This window comes from Mycteria americana, chromosome 1, assembly GCF_035582795.1.
Source record: "Mycteria americana isolate JAX WOST 10 ecotype Jacksonville Zoo and Gardens chromosome 1, USCA_MyAme_1.0, whole genome shotgun sequence".
Taxonomy (NCBI): Eukaryota; Metazoa; Chordata; class Aves; order Ciconiiformes; family Ciconiidae; genus Mycteria; species Mycteria americana.
In genome coordinates this window covers 162,435,637-162,461,373 of record NC_134365.1, presented here as the reverse complement: position 1 = coordinate 162,461,373, position 25,737 = coordinate 162,435,637, and the positions used below count along the sequence as shown (strand labels likewise).

Here is a 25,737-nt window from a genome sequence, read left to right as displayed (position 1 = left end):
AAACAGAAACCATTACCTTCAGACTTAGGTGCTGCCAATCTATCTTTTTTTGTAACCTAGCCAGAACTTTTTAATGTAACCTAGCCAGAACTAAAATTTCAGTCATTCTGGCTTCCAAAAAGAAGCAGTGAAAGAAATGGTTGATAGTGTCTCTTAGTATTAGTTCTTATTCATCAGTAACATAATGGTAAAATGAAAATATAACATTATAGTCAGAGTTCAGTTGTCAAAAAAATTCACACTTAAATCTTAGAAGGCGGTTGGGCATTAGAAGTCAGGAGGGTCAACTAGACATTGAACCTCTCCTAATTTTCTGTGCGCCTAAAGAAGAAGAGAGAGCTTGTTTAGATGCTTTAAGGTTTATGAAGGAAAAGTGACTGGCCTTCTTTCATTGAATGGGTTAAGAGATCTTAGTTTTCTCTTGATGTTTTAGACATCCTCTGAAGCACAGATACAGTAATGCATGAGAAATGTTTTTGTGACTGCAGAAATTCTACAAACCATTTTCATTTTAAATGCTATTCAGAATCTAGAGACAAACATAATCTCATTTCTAGGTAACTTAAATACTTTTTTTTTTTTTTTTTAGCTGATTACCTATGGCTCTAATAGAGCTGAAGCACTGAAAAGAATGGAAGAGGCTTTGGACAATTATGTAATTCGAGGTAACTACAGAAATTTGGGTTCCTAGTGTGATAGGCTGCCATCTATTTCAAGAAAACAGCTTGAAAATGTAGTAATTAGCAAATTGAGTAAAGTTCCCGCTTCTTAAGTGCAAATTAAAACAGGAAAAGCTTGTGTTAATTAAGCTGAGAAGATACATCAAATCTAGAGAGACGTCATTTTTCTTTTCTCCCTTGTTTTTGCTTGAATATTATGAGATAAATATTTAAATCGTTTCCTTAAATTTGTAAGAGTTTTCACAAAATGATAGCATATAATTCATTTATTATGTTGTGGAGGAAAAAAAAGGCCACTACACTGTAAGAAATTTAAAGTAGTTGCTATTTTATAGCACTTTTAATACATTGATTATGGTAAAATAATATCACAATGCAGTATTTGATTGTGTATATGTTTATATTTCTTCTTTTCAAAGTAATTCTTTAAGTTTGGGCAAATATATTTGCCCAAAAAATTCTTTAAGTTTGGGCTGATGATCGGAATGTGTTTCAGCTCTTGCTGACTGACTGCCTAGGAGAAGTAGCTGTTCTGGCTTTTCCAAGCAGCAGGGGTGAATCAACCATGACCACTTTTAACTCCTTTTAAGTTTTAGAGAGGGAAGTAATGGTTTGTGTAGGAGAAATCTTTAGATCTTCCTCTGTGTCTTACGGAAAATAGGAAGGAAAACTCATGGGAGAGGGGAAAAATTTGGTTTCTTATCCTTTCTTTTCCTAGGGATGATTAGAGAAGGGAACTGTAATGTGGCAAAAAATCTTCATTTTACCCCTTAACTATGTGATGTTTGAGGCAGTTATTTTTTTTCTAGTGACTAGTCAGTATACTTGAAGAACCAGGGTAGGCGGCAAGGAAACTGTTGGAGGATTTGCTGCCTTTGTTCCTTGTTTTGGTTGCTGGACGGGTTGTTCCATGGTTTGAGATGGGAGAAAGACTTGGAACACTTATTTAATTCCTTCTCTGAATGACTGGGAGGAGGAGCAGGAGAGACCTCGTATAGCAGATGAGTGTTCATGAGTGACTCAATCATATGAGTGTTTCTCTAAAACTTGGTTTAGCTTTAACACTGTCTGCTGAATGCTAAAAATGCCACGTCAGACTAGAAAGATTTATCTATCTCGGGGAAAACAAGCATCCCTCTACCACAGTGTAGCTAGATAGGTGGTAGGATTAGCCATTGTAAATGAACTGCATAACTCTAAAGTGGATTTATACTGGTGCAACTTGAGCCATTAGACTATTGTAGTACAATGTGCTGAGGTAAACCCCTGCTGTATATCAGCTGAGCAAATTTATATGAGAGAGAAATTTATACCACTATAGCTAGACTGATGTGAGGTGGGGTTTTTTTTGTTGTCGTTGTTTTGTTTGTTTTTAATGGAGACAGCCTCTGGATTCAAACTCAGTTTGAATTAATAGAAAATTATGCTAGAAGGATTATAGTTAATGAGAATATTGGAACTGTGTGTGGAGCATGGTCTTTTATTGTGTGCTATAATATGGGGTGGAACCTAATTGTTTGTTCTGAGGTGTTTTACACAGATGTGTATGTACCTAATAACAGTTCCACAGATATATACCTACAAAGGATATGACATCTTACATATGAAAATTACTAATTTACATGCTTGGTCCCCCCCCCCCCCCCCCCCCAGTCTTTTATTAGTATGCATGTATGCATTTAAGTGTTCATACCTGGTATCTCTGTAGTATTTCTACCTGTGAAAAAGCTCTTCATCTATTAAAAACATTGAAAGAGCTAATAAATGAAATATGGGGGAGGGGAGGAAATGCATTTTTTTAAAGTATTACAAAGGACGAATTTTAATTTACCACAAGTTTCAAAAGTAGATGAATTTCCAGAACACTTTTTTAGTTGTGGTGAGCAGTGATTTCCATTTGAAAACCAACAGGATTTTTGTGTAGTTTTACACAGCTGGTAGTTTTTTCTCAGGGTTTATTTAAAATGTAAGATTTATGGATCTTAAAGTATTTCGTCTCTTGCGTAGTGTGAATGATGCTTGATAGGGCAAGTAGTGCCCTTGATAGGGCAGTTTGTAGAAACTGTCCTATCTGTAATGTTCTGAACCGCGTTGACATGTACAAACTCCTCCTTGTTCAGAGGAGTTGTCTCTAATGTAAGCCTAAAAGGAGATGCAGAAGTAGTAATATATTGCTATTTAAATGGACAAAAATAATTAAACAGCAGAAAAGTAAAAGCAATTTCATGCATTTTTTTTCTAAAAAAATTGTGTATATTTTTGCTTTAAAATGTTAGGCGCTATGTAAAACAATATTCAACCACCTTGATCTTAAGTGCCTCACATATGAAGTCTTCTCCATAATTGAGTCAGTTTTAGTAGTAAAAGATACAGAATAGTTTTTTACCTAGCTTTGAAGTTACTTGGTTTTATATTTGAATAGTGAGCCTGTACATAACTATTTAGAGACCACCATAGTCTTCCTGAATAGTGTGCTCCATATTCCTATTTCTGAAACGCCCCCTCCCACCCCCCCACCCCCCACCCCCCCCCACCCCCCCCCAATTTCCTTGGAAGCAGGTTTTATGTTTGCTTTGTGTTTTAGAGGCAGTGTATTTTTCCCTGTAAGTAACAAGTCTCTTCTTCTGAGTTACAAAGCATTTTAGCTAAGCATTACCAGCTGAAGTCAGTGTGAATTGTACTGATAATATATAGTGAAAATTTAGATTTAAATTCTCAAGAATTGCAACATTTCTGTAAGCAAAAATGCATGTTCACTCGCATAGGGTGGGAATGGGATGGGGTGACCGGGTAACAGGTCAAGGACCATCTAATGGGTAGCTTGGGGACTGCTAATGGAAGATGGAGTCTTTCCCATCACTTCTGTGTCACCAGTTCAAAGCAGGCAAAAGTTGGTAAGGACTTTTAGTCACTAATATTTTGATGGTTGCTTGCTGACCTGCATGAAATCAGTGGTCTTTATCCAGTTCCTAGAAGACAAATGTCTTCTTGGAACAAATGCCACCATATAATGTCATTCATGGCAGTCCCAGCAGAGAATCCAGAGACTGAAGTGGCACAGTGACCCCCCAGGAGGTGACTCGTCCAGGCTGGGTTGAGGCATGCTGACAGGGTGAAGTGCAAGGACTTACTCTGCTGTTCCTTGTCTACTGGCTGTATGAGCAGACATTCAGTTTCTGCTGCTGTGGCTTTAGGATATCCAAGAGTTACCCATTCCCTTTTAGCTCTATTCCACTTATGGGAAAAAAGTCCTCAGACTACAGTCTTTATTGACTTGTTTTCTAGGACCGGATAGTACCTGACCTTGAACCCATGGTTCACCTGTCCCTCCCAGTTAAATCTGCCTGACAACATCATGAAGGAAATTACATTAATTAAATTTTCAAAAAATGTAATCTAATACTTGCAAAAAAAGCAGACTTATGCAGAATTTGAGTAAATAATGTTTTAAGCAACCAAGACTGCATCGTATAGTGCCTGTAATAGCAGTATCTTGATTATAAATGCTGAATAATTCACATTGTGATATTTGCAACAATGCTATGCTCTGAAAATACCTATTGCCTCAACATTTTATTACAGTTTGGGCTGGTGACAACTTGCACACACTGAAATAAGAAATTGTACAATCTGTTCATTAGTAGACGCTAACAATGTGACTAACTCAAAGATACATTCAATGTGGTCGTGGGAATGTAATCTGCATCTTATTTCCTGTGTAATATCTACAGTGTTATTAATGGGAGCAGGTGAAAGTCTAGGATAGCACTTCTTTGAGTGGTGGATTGGATTAAATGATTTCTTAAGGTCCTTTACGCTCTAAATTATTCTGATAGGAACCAACTCCTCCATTTTGAACTGATCTGAATTCAAAATCTCAGTTGAGACTTCTGAATGAGGAAGGGTCTAATTAGGTAACATTTTTATCCGTGGGTCTTCCAGTATAGTTCAGGGATGATCAGTGTTCAGGGTCTAACCCAGGTTTGTCTCAAGCAGATACACTTTTTGTTTTATCCAGTGGTTACAGGAGAACTTGTGAATATTGAAAAGTTCCAGACATCCGTCAAGCATAGAGGCACTGTTGGTCATCGGGATGAGGCATGAGTTGTTTCCTGTGAGCTTGCACTGTTGTTAGTAGTTATTTTTCTCTTGTTTCACGCCACTTTTCTTCAGAAACTTAAGGTTTTGTTTCTTCTTTTTAATTTGAACAACAGAAATTGGGTATTGGAAGAATGCCTTTCAGTGTGTCTACTGTGTGTGTAAACATGATGTGTGATTTCCTTCTTCCCAGTTTCTCTAAGATTTTAGCATGTGTTTGTCATGTAATTTATGATGCTGAATAATCCTTTCATTTAAAGGTGTATATAAAAGCCAGTATGAAGTTCTGGAAAGTTTATGTATGAAAATTGTTTTTATCTATTTAAAGAAAAGAAACGGACATATTTTTGCAGCAAGTAGAACTGATTATCAGATCACCAGAGGTCTGACTGGGCAGATAGCTGATGTCCTTGAGCGCAGAGATTCCTGTAATCTTTCCTTTGACCTCTGTTTGCTTTTTATCTTCCCTGCTGATTCAAATAGAAAGCAGTAATGTGAAATTAACAGTCTTTGTGTAAAGTCAACTGTTATCTGTTGAGATCCTACTTGCTGTGGGGAGAGAGGAATGTAGTAGACCATTTGGGGGAAAGAAGAGTGGAAAAAGGAGTGTCTGAGGAAAGAGTAAGCAGCAGATAGACCAAGAAGGAGTAGAAATGAGGGGAAAATAAGGGAGCCACCAGCGGGGGGGGGGGAATCTTCCAGCATGGAGTAAAAGAGCAATCATAGAAAACACAAAAGTGGTAAATAAGTGTGGTGAATGTTTGAGGGGAACAGGAATATAGAAGTTAAATAAATGGAGATCTGCCAGAACACTGGCAGCAGAAACTGTTGTCTTGAGTTTTTGCAGCTGTAAACATACTAATTGGGAGGAAAGAAAGTACTGTGCTTAGTACTGTGGAGAAGGCCTTGGCTTTCCAAGAGAAAGCACCCAACAAAAAAACCCCACTTTAATTTTATTATTTTATCATATATTTCAAAGAAATTAATTTTCAGGTACAAAAGTTTTCACAATAAACTTTAATTAAATCCAGACATCATCAATTACTGAATGTTTTTGTCTTGTATATATTAACTTAAAAGATACTTCTTAATGGCAGTGATACTTGTAAGTTTTATGCTCTACTGTATTCTGTTCCCATGCAGGTATGCAAGTGCGCTCATTGGTATTGCGAACAAAACAATCCTTGTGTGTAAACCAGTTTTCCTGCAAAAAGCATATAGTGTCCATTTTTAAAAAAGAATGAAACAGGCCTCATTTTCCTGGTTGTGCTTTAAAAAAAGTGTTGCAACAGGTCATACAACTGAACTGTGGATTCTCCCCTTTGAGTAGCAGAGGGAACAGTGTCTGGGAGTTCTGCGAGTCTCTGTGTTCTCTGACCCTTTGCAACAGGGACCAGCAGGTTCCCAAGTGTGTCAGTGTGGAAACCAAAACTGGGGAAGGGAAAGCAACGAACTTAGTTCAAAACCACTAGAAGGGAACGTTGCAGGATGCTCGGTAACACCAGCTTGGAGCACAGATGCTGGCATGAAGAAAGATTCTTCTCCTGTTTCTCATCTCATTTTTTTCTTAAGCCGGTTGCAGGGGAGGGAGTGGGAATGGCAGTTTGTCAGAGGAACAGTATGGCGTGTAGTTTAGGAAGGGTTATAGACTACTGCACTATGGAGGAGAAAGAGGGAAGGGCAATTGAAGTACAGGCTGATCAAGTAAAAGAGGAAGGCAATGTTGTTGGTGCAGGAGAAGGGACATAGGATAAGGTACTTTTTTTTTTTTTTGTCAGAGGAGGTTTTTTTTTTTAATTAAGAAAAAAAAGTGTTGTGGCAGTGAAAAACTACAAGAAATGGAGCGTGCCAGGTTGAGGAGGCATTGAAAGACAAGTGCTGTTATTTCTAGTTATACCCCTTAGACATAATGTTGTCCTGGTGTTCTATTCCACTTCTTTGGAGTAAAGGAGTGGCTGAGGAGAGGGTGATGGCAGGATGGCCATCCATTTTCTTTCACTTGCTCATGACAAAGCCTGCTTAACTTCTGCTTCCAATTATTCTACTGATTCAAACATTCATACATGTTTGCTAACACCATAAATAATGGACTGCTTAATCTTACTAAGAGGCTCAGAAGTGCATGCAGTACAAAATTTAGTTTCAGTTTGAACTAATGATTTTTACAGTAGGTTATTACCATATATTATCTGCTTTTTCCCCCTCTTCTTTTCCCCCTTTATTTGGGTCTATGAGTTCTGTGAGCTGCAGACTTAATATTCAAAAGAATTAATGTTTTAATTGAAATACATGTTCAGCTCTGAGGGTCAGTGGTGTACTGATCCTATGTGAGAACTTTATGTGGATGTTTGTGTATTAAAATTACAAAGCTAAAAAAGCCTTTCTTCTCACTTTTGGGATGGGACTTTGTATGCAGATAGCCTGCTCTGAAGTGAATTGAAGGAAAACACAAGCTTTGAAAGACAATTAAACAGTTGAATGTTGAGAGTTTTAGGGAATATTACAACAGCTTTTGGAATTGCAAACATGGAGGCTAGCTGGGTAGTAATCATGGACTTTGAAAAGTTCATGTGTTGAAAGTGGTGTTTTCATAGTCTGTGCAAATCTATGATAATGTTCTTGTTTTAAGTGGAGAGTAACATAATCAGTGTTTCATAATGCTCAGGGCAGAGCTTGGTTAATTTTTTTTTTTTTTTTTTTATTCTTTGGTTAGAGAAATCAGCTGGGATGCCTCCTAAACTTCATAGCATTTATTCAGCATTTAAATTGATTGGCGATAATTTAGCTTTGCTATTTTTTTAAAAAGAGAAACCTCTAGTACTGTACTCCACACGTTGTTTTTTGCAATCAGTAAGTATGCAGATAAAGTTCTTTCTATTCAACTTAGCACAATTTGAAATTATCAGCAAGTTAAGTATATTCAACTGCTTATCTACAGAGAGGCATGTAGGACTCCAATTAAGTTTACATGGATAAATGCAGATTTGTGTTTGCAGACGTCAAGGTGACAGAAGCTTAATACCGTAAAAAGGCTAATCAACACTGAATATGTTTAGTGTCAGTAAATATTTATAGTGAAAACATTGCCTATGGTTTTGTGCCTTGGCATTCCAAGTTCTGATTTTTAGTGAGTAAAAATGTTGTGTGATATCCTGTTCATAAACCTGCTATAAAATTTTTGTTTTCTATAAAATTAATTTTATTGTCTTTTTCTTCTTTGTATTTTCTTGGGAAGACAGGTTAGGAGTTAGGCTACAGTTTGTTAAGTTAATGAAAAATCTGGTATATTTAGCAAGGTTTTAAGGCAGATGTAATCCAGAGAAAGAGGAAGGGAAGGAGGCAAGATAAAGAGACAAGCAGTATGGGGAGTAATTCCTTCTGATTATATATATATATATATTTTTTTTTTATGAGAGCTTCTTCAACTAGTGGCTACTAATCAGCTCTGGTGAACAATGTGATTATTTAGTGTGCTCATGTATTCATTAGGCAATAACTACAATTTAACTGGAAGATTAATTGAGCCTCAGGAATATGTGTGTTGTATATAAAACATACAAGTATATAAATTTTTAAATTTCATTAGATCTCCAGAAGTTAAATGCTAGTCTGCTCTCTTTTACAAATGTATTCTGGAAAATAGTGTGTCAAAATTGAGACCCAAGAAGTACATCTTAAATTGAGCTTCTACTGATGTAATATTGTATGAAGAATACAGCCAATTGAAATAAAAAAATAGAGGTACAAGGAACATTATTATTTTTTATTATATTTTGACTTAGAGAAAAGAATATAACGGTAACTGCAGTTCTGCATCAGTCTTCACAGTGTAAAAAGAAATGATGTTGAAGTGAAATTTTGTTTTCTGGAGGGGAAATAAATTGATATAGTTTAGGATTTTGTTTGTTTGTTGGAAATGTCATGGCTTGTCAGGTTAACAAATGTGATTTTGTTCCTGGCAGACTGTAGACCTAGTCAAGAAAGAGAAAAATTCCCTGAAAACCACTGCAACATAAATACAATGTACTTCAGTTTAGTGTCTAACTTTGCATGAAATAAGCACTGCCTGTTAGCCTCTGTTTGATCCTGTGAGAGTGTGGGGCTAATGTCTGGCCAGTGTTTTGGAAGCAGCAGGTAGTCAGGAGCAAGCTGCTCTAGGGGTCCATATTTCTGTAGCCTAGCAGTTACTCACACACAGATGGAGACCTTATGAACTTTGACAGAGGTCACGCTAAATTGCAAATCTAAAACTTCTAGACTTCTGAAGCATTACACTGGTACTTTTTTTTTTTAAAGCCATATGATTGGGAACATCACTAAAGGTATCAACTCAGTTTTGAGAAGTAAATCAACCACACAGTCATTGCTCAAATAATGATCATGGGGACTGAGGAAGATAGCCTTTCATGATACTTTAAAGGGAAAACTGTTGCATATTAATTTTTAATTTACATATGTAAAATACATGTGTTATATTGCTTCCCAAAAACCTAGGCTTGTCTGCTCTATTGAACTTGTTAAAGGAATTTTGGAGCTTAAAACATTGCAGAAGCCTCTGATTTTTCTGATGCACATGAGTTGGAAATAATTAAGATACTCATAGTATTTTATTTGATTTCAGGTCTTTTGGGGCAGTCAGTTGAGACACCAAGCTCTGTCATCTGTCATCAGCCATCATCTCACCAGGGATCTTATAGCAGTTTAGGAAAGAAAAACATGAGATGATCTGGTTACACATTGTGTGTAGTGTGTTTAAATCCTGGATTCAAAGTCAGGGAGCACTGAAGAGCTCCTCTTTGTCTTCTAATTATAGTCCTGAAGCTATACTTAATAAATGAAAATCTCTGTGATACTTCAACTTCCTATTCAAATGGGAAATTTTGGGGGGATTTTGTAGCAGCCAAAGAAAGACTTCATTTATTTCCAAGTTACAGTCATTTAGCATAAGATTTTCTTAAAGTTTTTTGTTTAGTGGAGATGCAGTGTGAATTTCATTCAATGTTTGTGAAATCAGGGTCCATGAATGACTATCTAGGTCCCAGGCAGCAGCAAGGAGGCTGATCCTCTTTTAATCAGATAGTCAAATTTTTATCTCGTCATCATTGAACTGGTTGTGTAATGTGCTACTTAATGGCTCATGAACTAGTCTTTAAAGCTATGACTTCATGATTCAATGAGGCTGAGTCTGACTGTGTGTTGAAAGTGGTTTCAGTGACGGCCACACAGAGAGCTTGAAAATTCACACCAGCAGCAGACTGGAGGGGGAAAAAAGCTTTGAAGCTGTTTGAACTGGACTGCATATAAAATAACAAGAATGTTATTCATGCTTCTAAACTGGAAAAACACAAAGGGAAAAGAAGTAGGAGTGCAAAAGAATCTCCTTCTGTAGGTACAGCAATTCGCAGTTGCTGTACTGCCAGCGTTTTTGCTTTGGTGAGATCTTGATAGGGGAAGAAATCCAAATAGCTTAATTTACAGTTGAGAGACCTGAGTTTACAATGAATTCTTATTCATGTTATTTTAAACTAGAGGTATTAGAAAAAATGTGCAAATGACTTTCAGAGTCATGTCATCACTGTATTAATCATAATAACTTGTAAGTAAACATATCTAAAGTTGAAGTTCAGATCTTGTGCTTTACAAGAGATACAGATGCACAGACAAATTTTTACAAGATAAACTAGTTTATGATGTGCTCTGCATTTCATACTTCATGGTGTGCACCTAACACCAAAGTTGATGTGACCTGGAAAATGCAATGTGATTTGGAGTTGCCTGTCCCTCTGACACTGAGAGGAAAGAATTTGAATTACTTCGTATTTCCTGAAGGGTGAGAATGTGCACACTGCACAGCTGAGGTTGGATAACCTCTTCCTATAGCACCTTCCTCATATATCCATACCTGGAATGGATGCAACAGCTGCAGCCAACGCTTACAGTTTATGCTCCTGAATTGCATGTCTATTTCAACTTCTCTTAAGAAATGTTAATGTTTATGAGGCAGTGTTATTCTGTGTAGTCATATTGGGATTGAACTGTGGTGGCTCTTCAAATTTTCTGTTACAATCTCTTTCCAAAACTGAGAAGAGACTTGAGATAAGGATGGTGTTTTTCTCTTACTTGCATAATCTTAAACTTTCCTTTCCAGAGATGACCTGCGTGCTACTCGCAAAAGAGAAAGTTTCTCTTTGAAAACTGTTTGGAGTGCAGTAAGCAGAAGATAATTTAAATTATCTGGGGATTTTTTTCTCAGGGATTTTTTTGCACCTCCTTTCCTTTCCCACCTCCCATAAAGACTTCTTTGTATTTAATATTTCAGTGAAATGACTTTTAATGACCATCATATTTGGTGCTAAACTGCAAGCACTTCTGGCAGTTAGCTTAGCATTAAGTTACTAACTTAGTTACACAGCCATATTAAATTCAAAGGAAAATAAAGCTTGAAGGATTTCAGAAAGTCATCTAGTCCCACTGCCTGAACTGGTAAGGTATACCAACTGGTATACCTTACCAATGGTAAGGTATACCAACTATATCTGTGTCCTGACAGGTGTATATTTAACCTGTTTTTAAACAGTTTCACTGACTACAGAATCTTTCCCTAGGCAATCTTTTTCCAGTGTGAACTAACCTGAGTACATACCTTGTGCTGACATCTACTCCTGATTATGTTTTTTCCAGCCTATGCTGGAAATGGGATATGGTTTATTCCTTTCCTCTCAGAAAACAAATTAATCTCTTATTCATCTGTGAGGAAGGGGCAGAGGACTTACTGTTTTGTGTGCAAGTACTGGACTGACACTGGCAGCATCCTTTGAGCTGTGTAGCTTTAGATTGTGTTTGTTAGAAGTTGTCTTTCTGTGTTGGCATAAAAAGCAAGGGAAAAGAAGGGAAAGAAAAATATGGAAAAAAAGAAAGAGAGGAGACAGGCTGAGAAGCGGGATGAAAGGAGGTGAAGAAATTCAGAAAAAAAGAAAAAATGTATAATATTCAAATAAATTAAAGGACAGAGGTGGCTATAAAGGCTCTACGATAAGTAATTTTTTAATTAAAGAGTTTGGGGGGGGAGCTATATGCCTAGCAGGGTCATGGAATGGTGCTAAAGAGGGAATGGGCATTTGATAAAAGAATTGGCCAGGCAAGGTTGGATAAAGGTATATACAGAGCAAGCAATAGATTTGTTTTCTAAGTTCCACAGGAGTCTCTTAAGACATATAAATGATAAAAATATTATAAAATTATATGTAAGTGATAAAACTTTTTACTATCTTTCATTCCTGTGATTGGAGTGTACCATGGCGCATGTCTTCCGCAGGAGTGTGTGTATATAAGGTGGCAGGATGACGAGGTGGACCATTGTTCACTGGAATTGGGCTGATACTTATGGTCATGACTAATCTGTCATTTCAAGGAGATGGCTCTGGTCTTGCCTACATCTGCTAGGACTGAACCAAAAGTCTCTTGGTTGTGCTTGCTGTCATTGACTTAACTAGGTGTTTGAATTAGGCTTGGTGAGGTGAAAATTTGGAAGGTTTACTTCTTAATTAAACTGAGTGTTTAAGGAAGGTATCTTGAGGTAGGAGTGGAACAAAACTGGTATATCTGCATTGATTACATCAGTTCTATGGTCTCTAAGTTGTGAACAAGTATTTAGTCTACAAAGATAAGAGCTCATATTTTTACAAGTTGTTTCCTACTGTAATTTGTGATTGATACGTTTACCTGATTTTGTATTGATTTTTTGTTTTCAGGTGTGGCTCACAATATTTCTTTACTGCGAGAAGTGATCATCCATCCACGCTTTGTTCAAGGAGACATCAGCACTAAATTCCTTCCTGAAGTCTATCCTGATGGTTTTAAAGGTTTGTTCCATTTGGGAATGTTTCGTTTTTTTTTTTTTTTTTTTTTTGGAGAGGTGTTGTCTCTAATTATTATTCCTTTATATTTATAGACTGACACGTTCCCCAGTCAGTCTCTACTTTTTTTTATCTCAAATGTTTCTGTGCATACATGCAATTAGAGTTTTTAAATAATGCATAATATAATTGAAACAGTTACTTTCTTTACTTTCAAGAAGGCAAAATATATACTTGTAGTGACAAAATAGTAAATGAAGTACATCCAAAGTCAAGAAAAACAATTTGTAGGTGTTACGAAATATGTGAAATAAACATCAATTCAACTCTGCCATGCTATCGTGCTTCATTACAGACAATGCTCCTCTGTTAACTGAAGATAAGATTTCTCTTTACTCAACACTATTGCTTCTCCATTGAGTTTGTGCAGCATCTTTAGAATCGCCTTTTGGCACCTTTCGTATTCACTGGAGCATTGTCTGGAGGATCTGGTATTTTATCAGAATATTTCAGTAACCTGGTCTTAATACTCATTACACACAGTAATGGGCATCACCTTGAAATTAACTCGTACACTAGGTTAATATAAACACAAATGCAAATGTTTCTTTACAACATCCCAAACAACTCAGTTGCAAAAATGTATAACAACAGTTGGTAGAGAAATGTAAGTAAACACATAGATTGGTTTCCCTTCACAAGGATCAAATTTTAAAAGGTTGTCTTCTCTCTCAGCCAATCTGCTGTAGATGCTTTCTTGACCTTTGTGGTCAGAGACTCAGTCCTTCTATACAAGCCTCTCACCTCAGCTGGCATTCATCAGGCAGAACCTCTTCCTTATTTAAAAAACAAAACAAAAGACAATGTTGATAGCTCATCGTTCATGGGTCCTTTATGAATCCCATGGAGATTCCTTTGTCCCTCATTCATCATTAATCCAATGTGGTAGAATCCTCATCACACTTCGGAGATGACACTGCCAGATTGGCAGTCACTGGACATGACTGGCACCTTGCCAAATTCTAGTCTCATTAAGGAGCAGAACAGATTTTTCTTACCTCAGGACTCAGTGTGTGAGTTTGGTGCAAAGAGTAGTCATCCACAGAACTACTTTATATCATGATGTAATTGGCAACCTTATGTGATACAGTCCTATGCATGGGATTAATGCATCCAGCTTCTTATTGGCTCCTGACTGCGACCAAAGCAATAGGAGTTAGTCACCTTGGGTGGCAGTAAGCTTGTGATAGTTGAAGCTCAAATGTTCCTTTGTCTTCTTTGCTAAGGTGTACTTAACTAATCTTCAGGTAACTCAGCTGGCTTTCATCCAGCATAGACTTCAGGGTACTCTGATCTGCTCTGAAGGCTCAGTGCTGCTGATTAGCTGGTCTGTCTCCCTTCCCTGACACTTTAATACAGAATCCCATGTCCTCTCTCTTTGATGCTTCTGGGTCTTTTCAGTCCTTTTCCTCAGTGGATTCAGTTCCCTAAACCATCATAAAACTGCATTTTTTATTGTTGCTGCTTTTGTTGGGGTAGTTTTTTGAGAGTTCTTTGGTTGACTTAGCTCATGAAGGAATCTGCTGAACTTCAGCACATGTGCAAAGTGAGTGGCAGGCCAGGAATGGGGAGAAGGGAATGGAGGAGAAAGGCAAGTATGCAAGGTGTTAAATAGGTTTATACCATGTTGTGAAAAGGCAGCCTCACCTCACTGTTGTGGTTTGACCCCAACCGGCAACCAAGCACCACATAGCTGCTTGCACTCCCCCCGCCCCCCAGTGGGATGCGGGAGAGAATTGGAAGGGCAAAAGTAAGAAAACTCATGGCTTGGGATAAGAACAGTTTAATAAGGGGGGGGGGGGGGGGGAGGGGGAGGGAATCGTAGTGAAAAGGAAAACAATGAGCGAGAGAGAGAGAGAGAGGAACAAAACCCAGGAAAAGCAAGTGATGCAGTTGCTCACCACCTGACACCCAGTCTGTCCCCGAGCAGCAATCGCTGCTCCCCAGCCAACTCCCCCCAGTTTCTATACTGAGCATGGCGTCATATGGTATGGAATAGCCCTTTGGCCAGTTGGGGTCAGCTGTCCTGGCTGTGCCCCCTCCCAGCTTCTTGTGCACCTCCTCACCGGCAGAGTATGGGAAGCTGAAAAGCCCTTGACTTAGTATTAATACTACTTAGCAACACCTGTATCGCAGCTGAAACCACACACACAACTGGAAACAATAAAATCATAAACCATTCTACCCTTATTTGTGATAATATGTCTGTTGGGGCCCTTGGTCACTTATAAGAAGCTGGGACAGGTTTTACTGACCCAGGGGGAGACCCCTTGCTCTGTATTTTTGCCTATGGAAAGGCACTCTTGTCTTTTGTTCTTTTATTCTTGTTTTAATATTTTATATTGTAATGTTAACCTGTATATAACCAGTTAATTACTTGTTGGTCCACAAATTGGAGGATGACAAGAAATTTGTTTTGGGGTCATCTGACTTGAACTGTATATGCACATATTTGTGTGCACACACACGCTGATGCAAGTGGCTGATTAGTGTCGCAGTCTGAGGTAAGCAGTAGTATTATATTAACAGAGTCTTAAAGATAAGCTTTTGCTCTAGACACCAGAAGACACAAGAAGAAATAGTGACAGTCCATAATAGAAACTAATGAATGGCACACGTGAAATGACTAGACTTGGTTCCTGCTGTATGAAAAGTCTTGCTCTTCTCCTTCCATGTATCAAATGCAAGCATACATTAGCCTTCGTAATGATAAAAAAATGCAGATATAATTATTAGAAAGCATTTGTATTTCAAGTCAAGAGTACTGATTCAAAGCTCACTGAATTAATTGAGAGCCCTTTAATGATGTAGTTTGCTCTGGATCAGACCCTTCTGGCTTAAAAAAAAATTGGTGAGTTGAATTAGAGGATAGTTTTTTAAGTACTTATTGAAAAATATTTTTGCAAATGTAAAGACTCTGATGGGAACTGTTGAAGACAAGCAAGGGTGATGGGCAGATGATGGGTAGAAGCTCAGCAAGAGAATCAAAGGCAAATTAACTTCTGCAATGTAAGTCTTCTACTCACTTCAGCTAACTTTTTAATATAAATACCCAGGGTAAACTTTGCTAGGAGAATTTGAAAATTAAGTAGCTTCATATATCTTAATATTGTTTACAAAAACCTGTCTAGCTGTAAAAAAAGATCTGGGATAATCTGAAAAATTAGAGCAATGTGTAGCCAAAGTGGATTTGGAAATACCTAGAAATATGTGCTGTTGTTTACAGTAGGAATCCATACCAGAAGGGTTTTAAATGTGGAAAACTTAAGGAATAAAATTTTCAATGAAGATACGTGCTATATTAATGCTTGAGCGCAATCCAGTGTGTTTCTTTTGTAAACTACCCACTTGCCACTGTTGGTCTACATTGATGGTAATTAATGGATGTCAGCTGTGTTCTTTCTGGTGACTGCATGAAGTATTGGCCCATTTCTTATGTGCATTTTTCTTCAAATATAAATATTAACTTTAGTCTCACTTAAGAGTAAAATAAGAGATGCTTTGTTTTCCACTCTCATTTTCAAGGGTTTCATTATAAGTCCTTTATTAGGAAGGCTATTACTATAAGTTAAGAAAAAATTAATTATTAGAAATATCTTGGCAGATTTTCCATTAACCTGTGATGCCCACTTCAAATCACATCTAGAATGGGAATGTTTAGTAATTTTCATGATTAGGGTTTAACTCTTTTTCTTCCCTTCTTTAAATAAGCATTCATTAACAAAACCAGTTTGTTTATTGCAAGTTATCTTAAAATATTGCTGTGCTGAAACCAGCCTTGCTCAGGGTATGATTAGTGTGGGAAAACAGCTGCTGTCATACCCTTTTGTTGTAGATATAGGGGATGGACAGCTAGAACGCTGGTTGGCAGTGGGTCAGCTGGAGTGGGTTATTGCTCTGAGCACACATGCATGTTTTGGGAGGAGTGCGGATCTCCAGGTGGGTGCAGCAACACTGATTAGGTCAGATGATACAAACACATCTGTCTTAGAGTGGCCTCCAAGCACTTTGCTCACAGAATAAAAATGTTTGCCAAGTGTGCAGGAGTAGCCCATACTATTAGATAGAGTATTGTCAGGCGAGCTGTCCTTCTACAGCTTCCAAGCAGCCTGGGATGCCTCTGTACTTCCTAACCTGTCTGGTGAGAAAGGAGTATACTATCTGTTATCCCTACTTTATAGGCACAGAAAGTATCTCTATTTTCACAAAGATCTAAGAGGAGTCCTTGACAAAAAACAAATTAAACTCAAGGATCCTTAGGTTAGTACCCTACCCATTGGATCATTCTTTGTGGTTCAGTCTGTTTCACAGTTAATTCATCTTTTCCTGGGTATCTGTTTGAATGCTGAGTTTTTTTCTTTTTTTTTAATGGTCTTCTCTTCCTGGTTATTAAATGACGTCTCAAATGCTTGGTCAGTCTCTCTGGGAGAGACATCCTGGGCAAATGAGAAATGAGGCATTTTCCAAGAGATTATTGCAAAAGCCATACCAAAACACAGGGAAAAAGGAGAAAGAATCCTTTACTTGCCCCTCTTCTAGCATGCTTACCTCATTTGGGTGGAGAGGAAGAGCAGAAGTTCTGATGGACAATTCTTTATGTTAACGGATTGTAATATAGATTGAAATCTAATACAGAAGGGAAGAAAGAGGAAACACCTCTCTCTCCTGCAATTATGTATTGACTCCAGAGAGTGTGTATGAGGTGAAGGCTTTTAGATACATTGTGTTTGTAATAATTGTATGGGTTGAAGGGATTGATTACTCCACTTTAGGTAACACTTACTAAAACACCCCTGGAATACCGTGTCCAGTTTTAACCCCCTCACGCATATAAGAAAGATGTCAGTAAACCTCAGTAAGGCTAGCAAAGAGCCATCAGGGTTGTGGTGGGGTTGGAACAGAGGACCTATGAGGAGAGGCTGGGAGAACCAGGCTTGTTTAGCCCGGAAACAAGAAAGTTTGGGGTGCACCTAATGGCAGCCTTCTCATACCTCTGAGGGGGTTCCCAAGAAGACAGAGCCAGGCTCTTCAGTGAGGTACGCATAAATTGGAGATTTTCAAGACCTGACTGCACAAACCTCTGAGCAACCTGGTCTGAATTTGATGCTGAGATTGCTCAGTGGGGAGAGAGGGCACACTGGATAAACTAAAGACCTCCCAATGTCCCTTCAACCTCAGTCATGCCATGATTCTGTTATGAACGAAAGTGTTTTTTAGGTGAATTGGGACTGTAGATATGACTTTTAAATTTAAGTCTGGAGGCTTTTGTTATTAGTTGGAAGGGGGAGCACAGCTTCCCCTGGCTGTGTTACTGTTAGAAGGGAGAGGATGGCTGCTGTTAATTCTGTTCATCTTCTCCACACTGGAATCTAATCTTTGTCTTCATTTTATGAAGCTACTGGATTATAAAAATTGACTTAAGAGATAGCTTACTTGACTTTCTTCTTTCTGACAGGTGAAGCCAAGAAATGTTTCAAAATACTAGATGTTTCCTTTCTGTATGCTATAGCATCCACCTTACAAGTGATCATGAGCTCTCTGAGAGACATCTTCACTATTCTGAATGGTTTGAGATTGCATACCCTGACAATATTGTCTGTCTTTTACCATGACCATCTGGGTGGAGCAAAGCTCTGCTGGACTTCAGAAGAAATTAAAACCTCTAATAACAGCTTTGTTTTCTGCCTCAGCCTACTTGGTAAAGGTGCCATCTCTAATGGTCAACTTCAAAATCCATTGGGGAAAAACTTGAGCCAAAACAGAACCTAGGAATGATATAAACACTGCCTGCATTGGTATGGATCTGAATTATGCATTGTACTTTCTATCTTACCCATTTTGTTTTTTATTCTTCCCAATCAGCAAACAGTCACTTCTCAAGTATTAAATAACAGAGCCAGGCACATAACCAGGGCTTGTTTGTTTTGGTCCCGTTCCCCCCCCACCCCCCCAGCTGGTAGTAGGAAACACATTTCTAGGACAAAATGCAAATGAGACTGTTATGGGAAAAATGACCTTTTATGTAATTTAATTTGAAGCTGGTTATGTAAAGTAATTGCATGAACCTTTCTGACTCAGCTTGGGGGATACTGGGATAATATTGATTTAAGCAATCATAACATCAGGGAAATGAGAGAGAAATACTTTTTCCTTGTCTTCCTTCCGACCAGGGTTCTATCATTTAGTAGTAATAGATGTGTGCGGTCTAGTTTTAAATAATATGAACAACAGTGCTTCCAATCCTTCAGCTGTGACTTAATTTTATATCCATTAATCCTGTTTTACATTCACCTTATATAATTCAGTTCAGTGATGACAGTGAGAATGCAGAAGTATATCCCAGGCTCCGCAGAGAGATTTGGGAGCTGATTCACATGTTATGGTGGAGAAGAAATCTCTGTGTAGCCCGGGAGTCTGCAGTGATGAGGATAGGAAAGAGCAATGACAGAACTTCCTATGTTGGAAGCTGGGGAACCTTTGCTACTTACTCGTTTCACTCCCTATCAAGGCAGCACTTGGACAAATGCCCCAGAGGTAGCTTTGTTACTTTTCAGATTGATCTTCTGCATGGTGAACATGAAAGGCTGTGTTGTTATATCTTTACTGATGACGAATATTAACTTATACCTCAAGACATCCAATTGAAATCCTGAGGGGCAGCTTGTAAGGTAAAATAAGACTTGAAGTGAAACAAAGGTATCGTTATCTGGTGCATTTGTGTATTTCCACATATAGTAATGTAATTGAAAGTTTAACTTTAAAACTGCTTAGAATTCTGCTGAGCATAGCAGCAGAGCAAGAGCAGAAGGCAAGGGAAATGGGGCCAGAGTTCAGAGAACTAAGGCAGTCTGTCTTGTATAGTAAAGGTAAATTGCCATCCTTAGGAAGCAGCCTTTAATCAAGCTTCTGAGGTATGCCTCCAAAGTTATGCTAAGGACATTCTGTGGTAGGATTGTATCTTTATTGCCAAAGACCAAAACCTAATTTTGGTATGTTCTTGTTAACAGTTTATATTATGTCCGAGACTTAGGAAAATAAATGCAAATTGCCCACATGGGATACTACAGTCATGACTGGTTTTCTGCTTGCCATGTCTGTGTCACAACTAATGCAAATGGTGACAAATAGAGAAAGTGGATAAACATTTTTTTCATGGTTGTGATAATGAAGAGGTGAACGTAACTCTTGATCGGTTGTTAACCTGTTTCAAATTATTGACCTTTGTTCACTGTTTGGAGTTTGATTTTTATTGAAGATACAGGAAGAAAATAGTTTTTGCAGCACAGCAAGTGCAAAAGCAGTTATTGATTTCATCCAAGATGAAGGTCATGCAATAAAACCTTCAAATTGGGATCTTTCTAGTTTTACCTTGTTCCTTTATATGCGTTGATAGTACCAGTGTGTGTTGGAGCAGGTTGGAACATGCAGTTTTGGTCACGTGGACTTGTCCTGGGCGTTAGGCAGGGTGACTCAAAAGCGAAGGTTTTAGGATGGATTTCCTGATGTATCTTTAGCTGAGACACATAAAAAGATTACCAATTTTAGATACAGCATTTTGGAAAAATGATCTCAGCTTCTTCACTGTGTAAGTGGCTGGAAAATTGGCACATTTCAGAGCCAGATAGTTGATGTTATTGCATTATATGATTATATAAGGCTTATATATACACATATATGTGTTTGTATATATACACAAATAGTACAAAAGTTCAGCATTTTTTGACTTTCGCTTTGCAATCAGTTTTTCTAGTAACTGGCAAAGGAAAGATCAAGTTTGTTTCTCAAGCCAGTTCCTCAACCTTTCAACATTTGTATTTCTGCATATGTTTGTTAAAGTAAAGACAGTTTCCATTTCAAGGCAGATAAAAAAATAATAAACACTGAGCGAAGGAAGTTGCAGTAATCTTTAGCCAGAATACGTTAATATGGACTAAATTAAAAATAAATTTATGCAGATTGCTGCAGATTTTGTTATTTTTAAATTTACATTTTTTGGCCTGTGACAGCTCCTTTGTACCATTAGCTGGAACTATACTGGGTGTGTTTCCATCACTGTGGCATGATTGCATTGCTGAGGTGAACCCTAAGCAGCCTCTTTACCTATCCATATTTAACGTGCCCAGTGGAAGGATGGGTCCCGTGCAGAAGACATCCTGCTTTGAAATGGTGCACTTGTTACTGTGAAGTCTGCTCCAGTCCTTTTCAGAGGTCTCCATTCTGGGTTTTCCTGAGGATCGTGTTAGTCTTATTTTATGCTACTGATAGAAATTGTCACTTGCTAGTGACCAGTACTGGGGAACGTGAGTTAACGTTACATGCAGTAGTGCTGAGGCGATGGGAGAGTGGATGTGTAGAAGGGAACTGTGTAACTGTTTCTCTGCCGTGGGACTGGAAGCAAACGTGCCGCACTGGGCTGAGTTGCTCAGGGTGATATAGCCTTCTGAATCCCTTCTCCACCTCTTCCCCCATCCCTTCATGTGAATCTGTACTTGCTGTGCATGATGGCATTTGTTGTGATACATACCTATGAAGGTCTGCTGAGGCAGACAGCAGCTGCATAAAGCACTTTTTGAGAGCTCTGTTGTGTAACAGCATTCAGCTAAATCTTTCAGTCTTACCTTTATCTTTTTTTTTTAAATTTTATTTCTGGCCTTTTCCTCTCCCTTGGCTTTCGAAACACCCTTGCTTTAATCTGTGTGAAACCTCTCTCCTGAGGATAAAGTTTGTCTCTTTTTCTTCATGACAATTCATCTTTACACTTCTTGTCCTCTTCTACGTCAACTTTACCTTCCCGCCACTGCCTTATGGACTGACTACTTTACTTGTCCTTTTGCTCCCTCTCACATCAGTTTTGACTGTTCTGCTTCCCTGGTGACACCAGTCTTGGCCACCTATTTCCGAGATTCTCATACCAAATCTGTGTTGTGTGGTTTCTGGCCTAAAGGTTCTGACAGGCAAAGTTCTGTCACTGTGCTCTGTCTTTTAGCCTGCTGAGTTGACAATTGAATTTCTAATGAATCTTCTGGAACAAGACCAGGTTGGGAGAAAACCTGCTTCCAATCACCCTGGTTTCCACCTTTTTGCCCAAACGTTTATTAGCTTGCCTGCCTTCAGATTGTAGGCTAGTTTGAGCCATTTTCTGCTTATGAAGTGCCAAACATGACTTTGACTTCATTATCACAAACTAATGATAACACAAATGGCACTAAATGACCCAGGGCTGACAAGTAGTTTTATCCACATTTATTTCTGGGGTTTATATTGTTGCACTATCCCTTTTGCCTGGAAGTACTGTAGCCTTTGCAAGGTAAAGTGCTGAGAAAGAATGCTGTATATTTTGAGTAAGTTCTAATGTACAGATGGATTCCTTACCAGCATGAGGCACAATATGTCAACCAGTGACATTTCGGTAACGAAAACAAGATGCTGCAGCATCGTTCAGTTTTTTTTCTTTCAGTTGTCAAATTGTTTTTAACAGAGATACCAGTGTTAGCAGTAGGGCTGATCTGTATGAAAACATGCAGTTTAAACTCTGAAACTCAGAGCGTCTGCTATGCTGAGCCTCATCTTAATTTAGGGGAAAAAATGTAGGTTTCATGTATGAGGACTGAACAGTGTCTTCACTGGTAGTTGTTGTTACTTTTTGTGTCTGTGTTGATCTCTGGTATCTAAGTGGTTTTTTTTTTTTTAACTGCTTTTTGAAAACTAGGACACAAGTTGACAGATCGTGAAAGAAGAGAACTACTGGCAACAGCAGCGTCTTTGTATGTGGCTGAACAACTGAGATCACAGCGATTTCTAGGGACTCCAAGGTAAGTTCATTTCTAGGAACTCAGATGTGCTGATGCGTTTTGTTAATGGCATCTTCTCATGCACGAGAGACACTGGTGAGAAACTGCATGGTTTCTTAATATAGTCTCTTTTTTTCTAAATTCAAATGAGCTGTGGCTTACATTTCCCTACTCATACAAGTCATACATGATTATTTTTATTCTACATATTAGCAAACTAATAGGCACAAAAATGTGTTACAAGCCAGTACAGTAATTAATGCACATCAGGAGTTTCATTAATGCAAAATGTTGCTGCATTAGTAACTAACCACAAATTGAGCATCACAAATTTCCCATGTGCCCATTTGAAGCGATCTAAGCACTTTGGGATAATATGAATATTCAGCTACAGAGCTTTAAAATATTGTGGATCCATGAGTAATTTGCTACCTTGATGAAGAACCGTAATAGTTTAGGGTCTAATTCTGAAAACACTTTCTGACTGGTAAATGCTGGCAGAGTCAGCACCTTGCTTTAAGTATGTTTTTTGGTGCTTTTGTTCCCCCAACCCCTCATTCTTTTGGATAGTAGCTGCTAGTAACCTAGGTAGTACTGTTAATTGGCCAGCCATTGCAGTACCTTGTGTCAAAATACTAATTCACTTCTTTGGCTTTTTGGAACAGTATGCTTTTTTACTCTAGGATGTTTCTAGCTTTCGTTGTCCTCTGGCCCATCATTGTCAATGCCTTGAGACCTTTGATTAGAACAACTGAATTTGTGAAGCTTGCTTGGGTAGTTGGTGTTTGCAACAGCTGCATACAGTGAATCCTAACTTCAGCATGACTCTTTCTTCTTGCCTCACATTCTTTAATGTAGTTGTGTGTGTGTGTGTTTGTGTGTGAGAGAGGGAAGTCAGAATGCAGGATAGACATTATTCACATTCCATGCCAGTGGTTTGACAGTGTATTCTATTACTGATTTTACAGTGGTCAGGAATAAATCAAATGTGGTTTCAAGAAGTCTTTATTTTTATTTGTACTCACAAAGATAAATAGTACCATATGGTGTTAAAAAAAAACAGAAAAAAAAGAAAAAAAAAAAGAGACACTTAGAGCAAGCATAATGGCTTTGTAATATATAGCATATGTAGGGCTAGGTCATCGCTTGCCTTATGCACCTATAGGGGAAAATAAAGCACCTTTTTATTTCCTTCCACAAGTTATATCCTCCATAGCAAATGGCATAAGGAGAAGAACAGACACTCTAAGGCCACTGTTCCCTAAATAAAAGATGGATGAGGGAAAATGAGGAGGAGCCTTGATTGTAGTTTTTATTGGCCAGCATAGGAAGTTAAGTAGTCTGGTACCGCTACAGAGAAGTAATGGATTACTTTGTACATAGAGTAAGGATAGGAACTGATGATTTAAGTAGTGATTCTCAAACTGCTGTTGCAATCCCTGCTCTGATTTGAGATTTTTTTTCCTCTGGCCCGTAAAATGTTCTTACTTGCTAACAAGAAAAGAAAAGGAGTCCAATTGTTGAAGAATCTTTTAACGTTTTCTTTCTATTGCAAGTATTTTATTTCAGTACTAGGTATCTGTGTATCTCAGTTAAAATAGTTGTATATGTCTTTTTTTTATTGAGATGTCAAATATGTAAACAAAGTATTGCATTGAGCAGTCAGGCATGGTCATTCATCTCTTTTTGTGCTGCATCAGGGAAACAAATACACCTCTGCTTTGAAAAAAAATTAACTTATTTTTGAGTCCTTCTAATCTAACTCCCTCCATTCCAACATGAGCAGAGAAGGCAGCAGAGTCTGACCACATGAAGTTTGTGCTTGGTAAGACTAGATTAAGGTCTGATTTTTCAGATTTTAAATGGTGGAGCTAAGAAAACTTTTCAGTACGGGAAGATCAGTAGAGGAAGAGAAAGTTCTCTTGTCATGATGGGGTGTACTTACGTTCACCTCAGCTTTCAAAGGATGATCTTTTCTGTCTGTTGTGACATATGCAGCTCTGGAATGAATCCTTCAGAAGCTGAGCCTTAAACTTTTCTCAAAGTGGTGTCTGAGTGTGGTTCTTAGTGAATAGGTCATTGTTTCAATCCACATGTATTGTTAGATCTACTTGTCTTAGTGACAGTAAAGCTGCCTGTTTGAGGCCAAATAAGGACGAGGTTAATGCAAAAGGCTTACTGGTATGTAACTTCTGAAGAAATCCAAACCTGGTAATGATACCCCTTCCCCAAAATCGTGTGGCTCCTTCAGAGGAAAAGTGAAAGAAACAAAGGCAGAATGAGGTCAAAGGATTGTACGGTGTCCTGGGCACTGTTCTCCACTCCTTAGAGCAGCTGGTGGACTCCCTCTAGAGGGGACAGAGGACTGTGGAGCATACGGGTTGCTACAGTCCCATCAAAGATGCCTCACAGCATCTCCTTAACTTACCCAAACTGAGTCCGACTTGTTTTTGAAGGTGTTCCATGCCATGGGTACTTTTTAGGGAACAGGATTGTGGCCATAGAAAGCACATCTTTATTGGTATGACTGCAATCTGTTTGAAAAATACTAGTAAATAGAAAGTGCAGAGTAGGAACTTGTGCTACTGGCAACAAATCAAAAAGGCCAGTTGTAATCTTGGATGCGGTTCACTGTGGCAGAATTGGGCATTTGGAGTCTGTGTGAATTTTAAATCCATGTTGGAGGATGTAAGCGGATTAGACAGACTGCACGTTCCAGAGTTGATCCATAACATTCTCCTAATGGTTTGGAAAACTACATTGCCATGTTGATGATCATCTTCAAAATTTCAGCTCTCTGGCACTCTTTATGTTGCCAGCATTTTTTTCTTTTGCATGCACTGAAAGCAATTGAGGAATTTTTGTGTGAGGAATTGCACTGAAAAGTAGTATTTTGAAATCATGCATTATTTCTTCTATATTTGTCGCAGCTGCCAAATAGACAATTTTTTTTCTGAACTTGAGTTATATGCTTATCTTTGGTTTTGGTTTGTTTTCTTTTCCCTTTTGGGAGCCATATGTATAATATGCATTCTTTTCCCAACTGCAGGGGTATTTTGAGTTCCCTTTTTTCCCCATGATTTATTCAGCCCAAGCTCAGGATTGTTATTCTAGATAGATAGAAAGAACCATGCTTGGAAGTCTTCACAGAAGCTCCACCTTTCACTAGCAGTGCTACTGAGACTATGATCAGATGAAATGGAACTGAGCCAGATTAAGGAATTGTTGTCCCAGCCTGCTCCTCCCTTGGTC

At 38.3% G+C, this 25,737-nt stretch overlaps 1 protein-coding gene across 1 annotated transcript in view; it reads left to right on the top strand.

Moving 5' to 3' along the window:
• PCCA (propionyl-CoA carboxylase subunit alpha) overlaps nt 1–25,737 on the top strand; it is a 299,930-nt gene that overhangs the window by 141,018 nt on the left and 133,175 nt on the right. Inside the window, exons 16-18 of the mRNA XM_075526371.1 lie at nt 590–665; nt 12,530–12,640; nt 22,404–22,506. Coding sequence (XP_075382486.1) covers nt 590–665; nt 12,530–12,640; nt 22,404–22,506 — 290 coding nt within the window. The remainder of the gene's footprint in view (nt 1–589; nt 666–12,529; nt 12,641–22,403; nt 22,507–25,737) is intronic.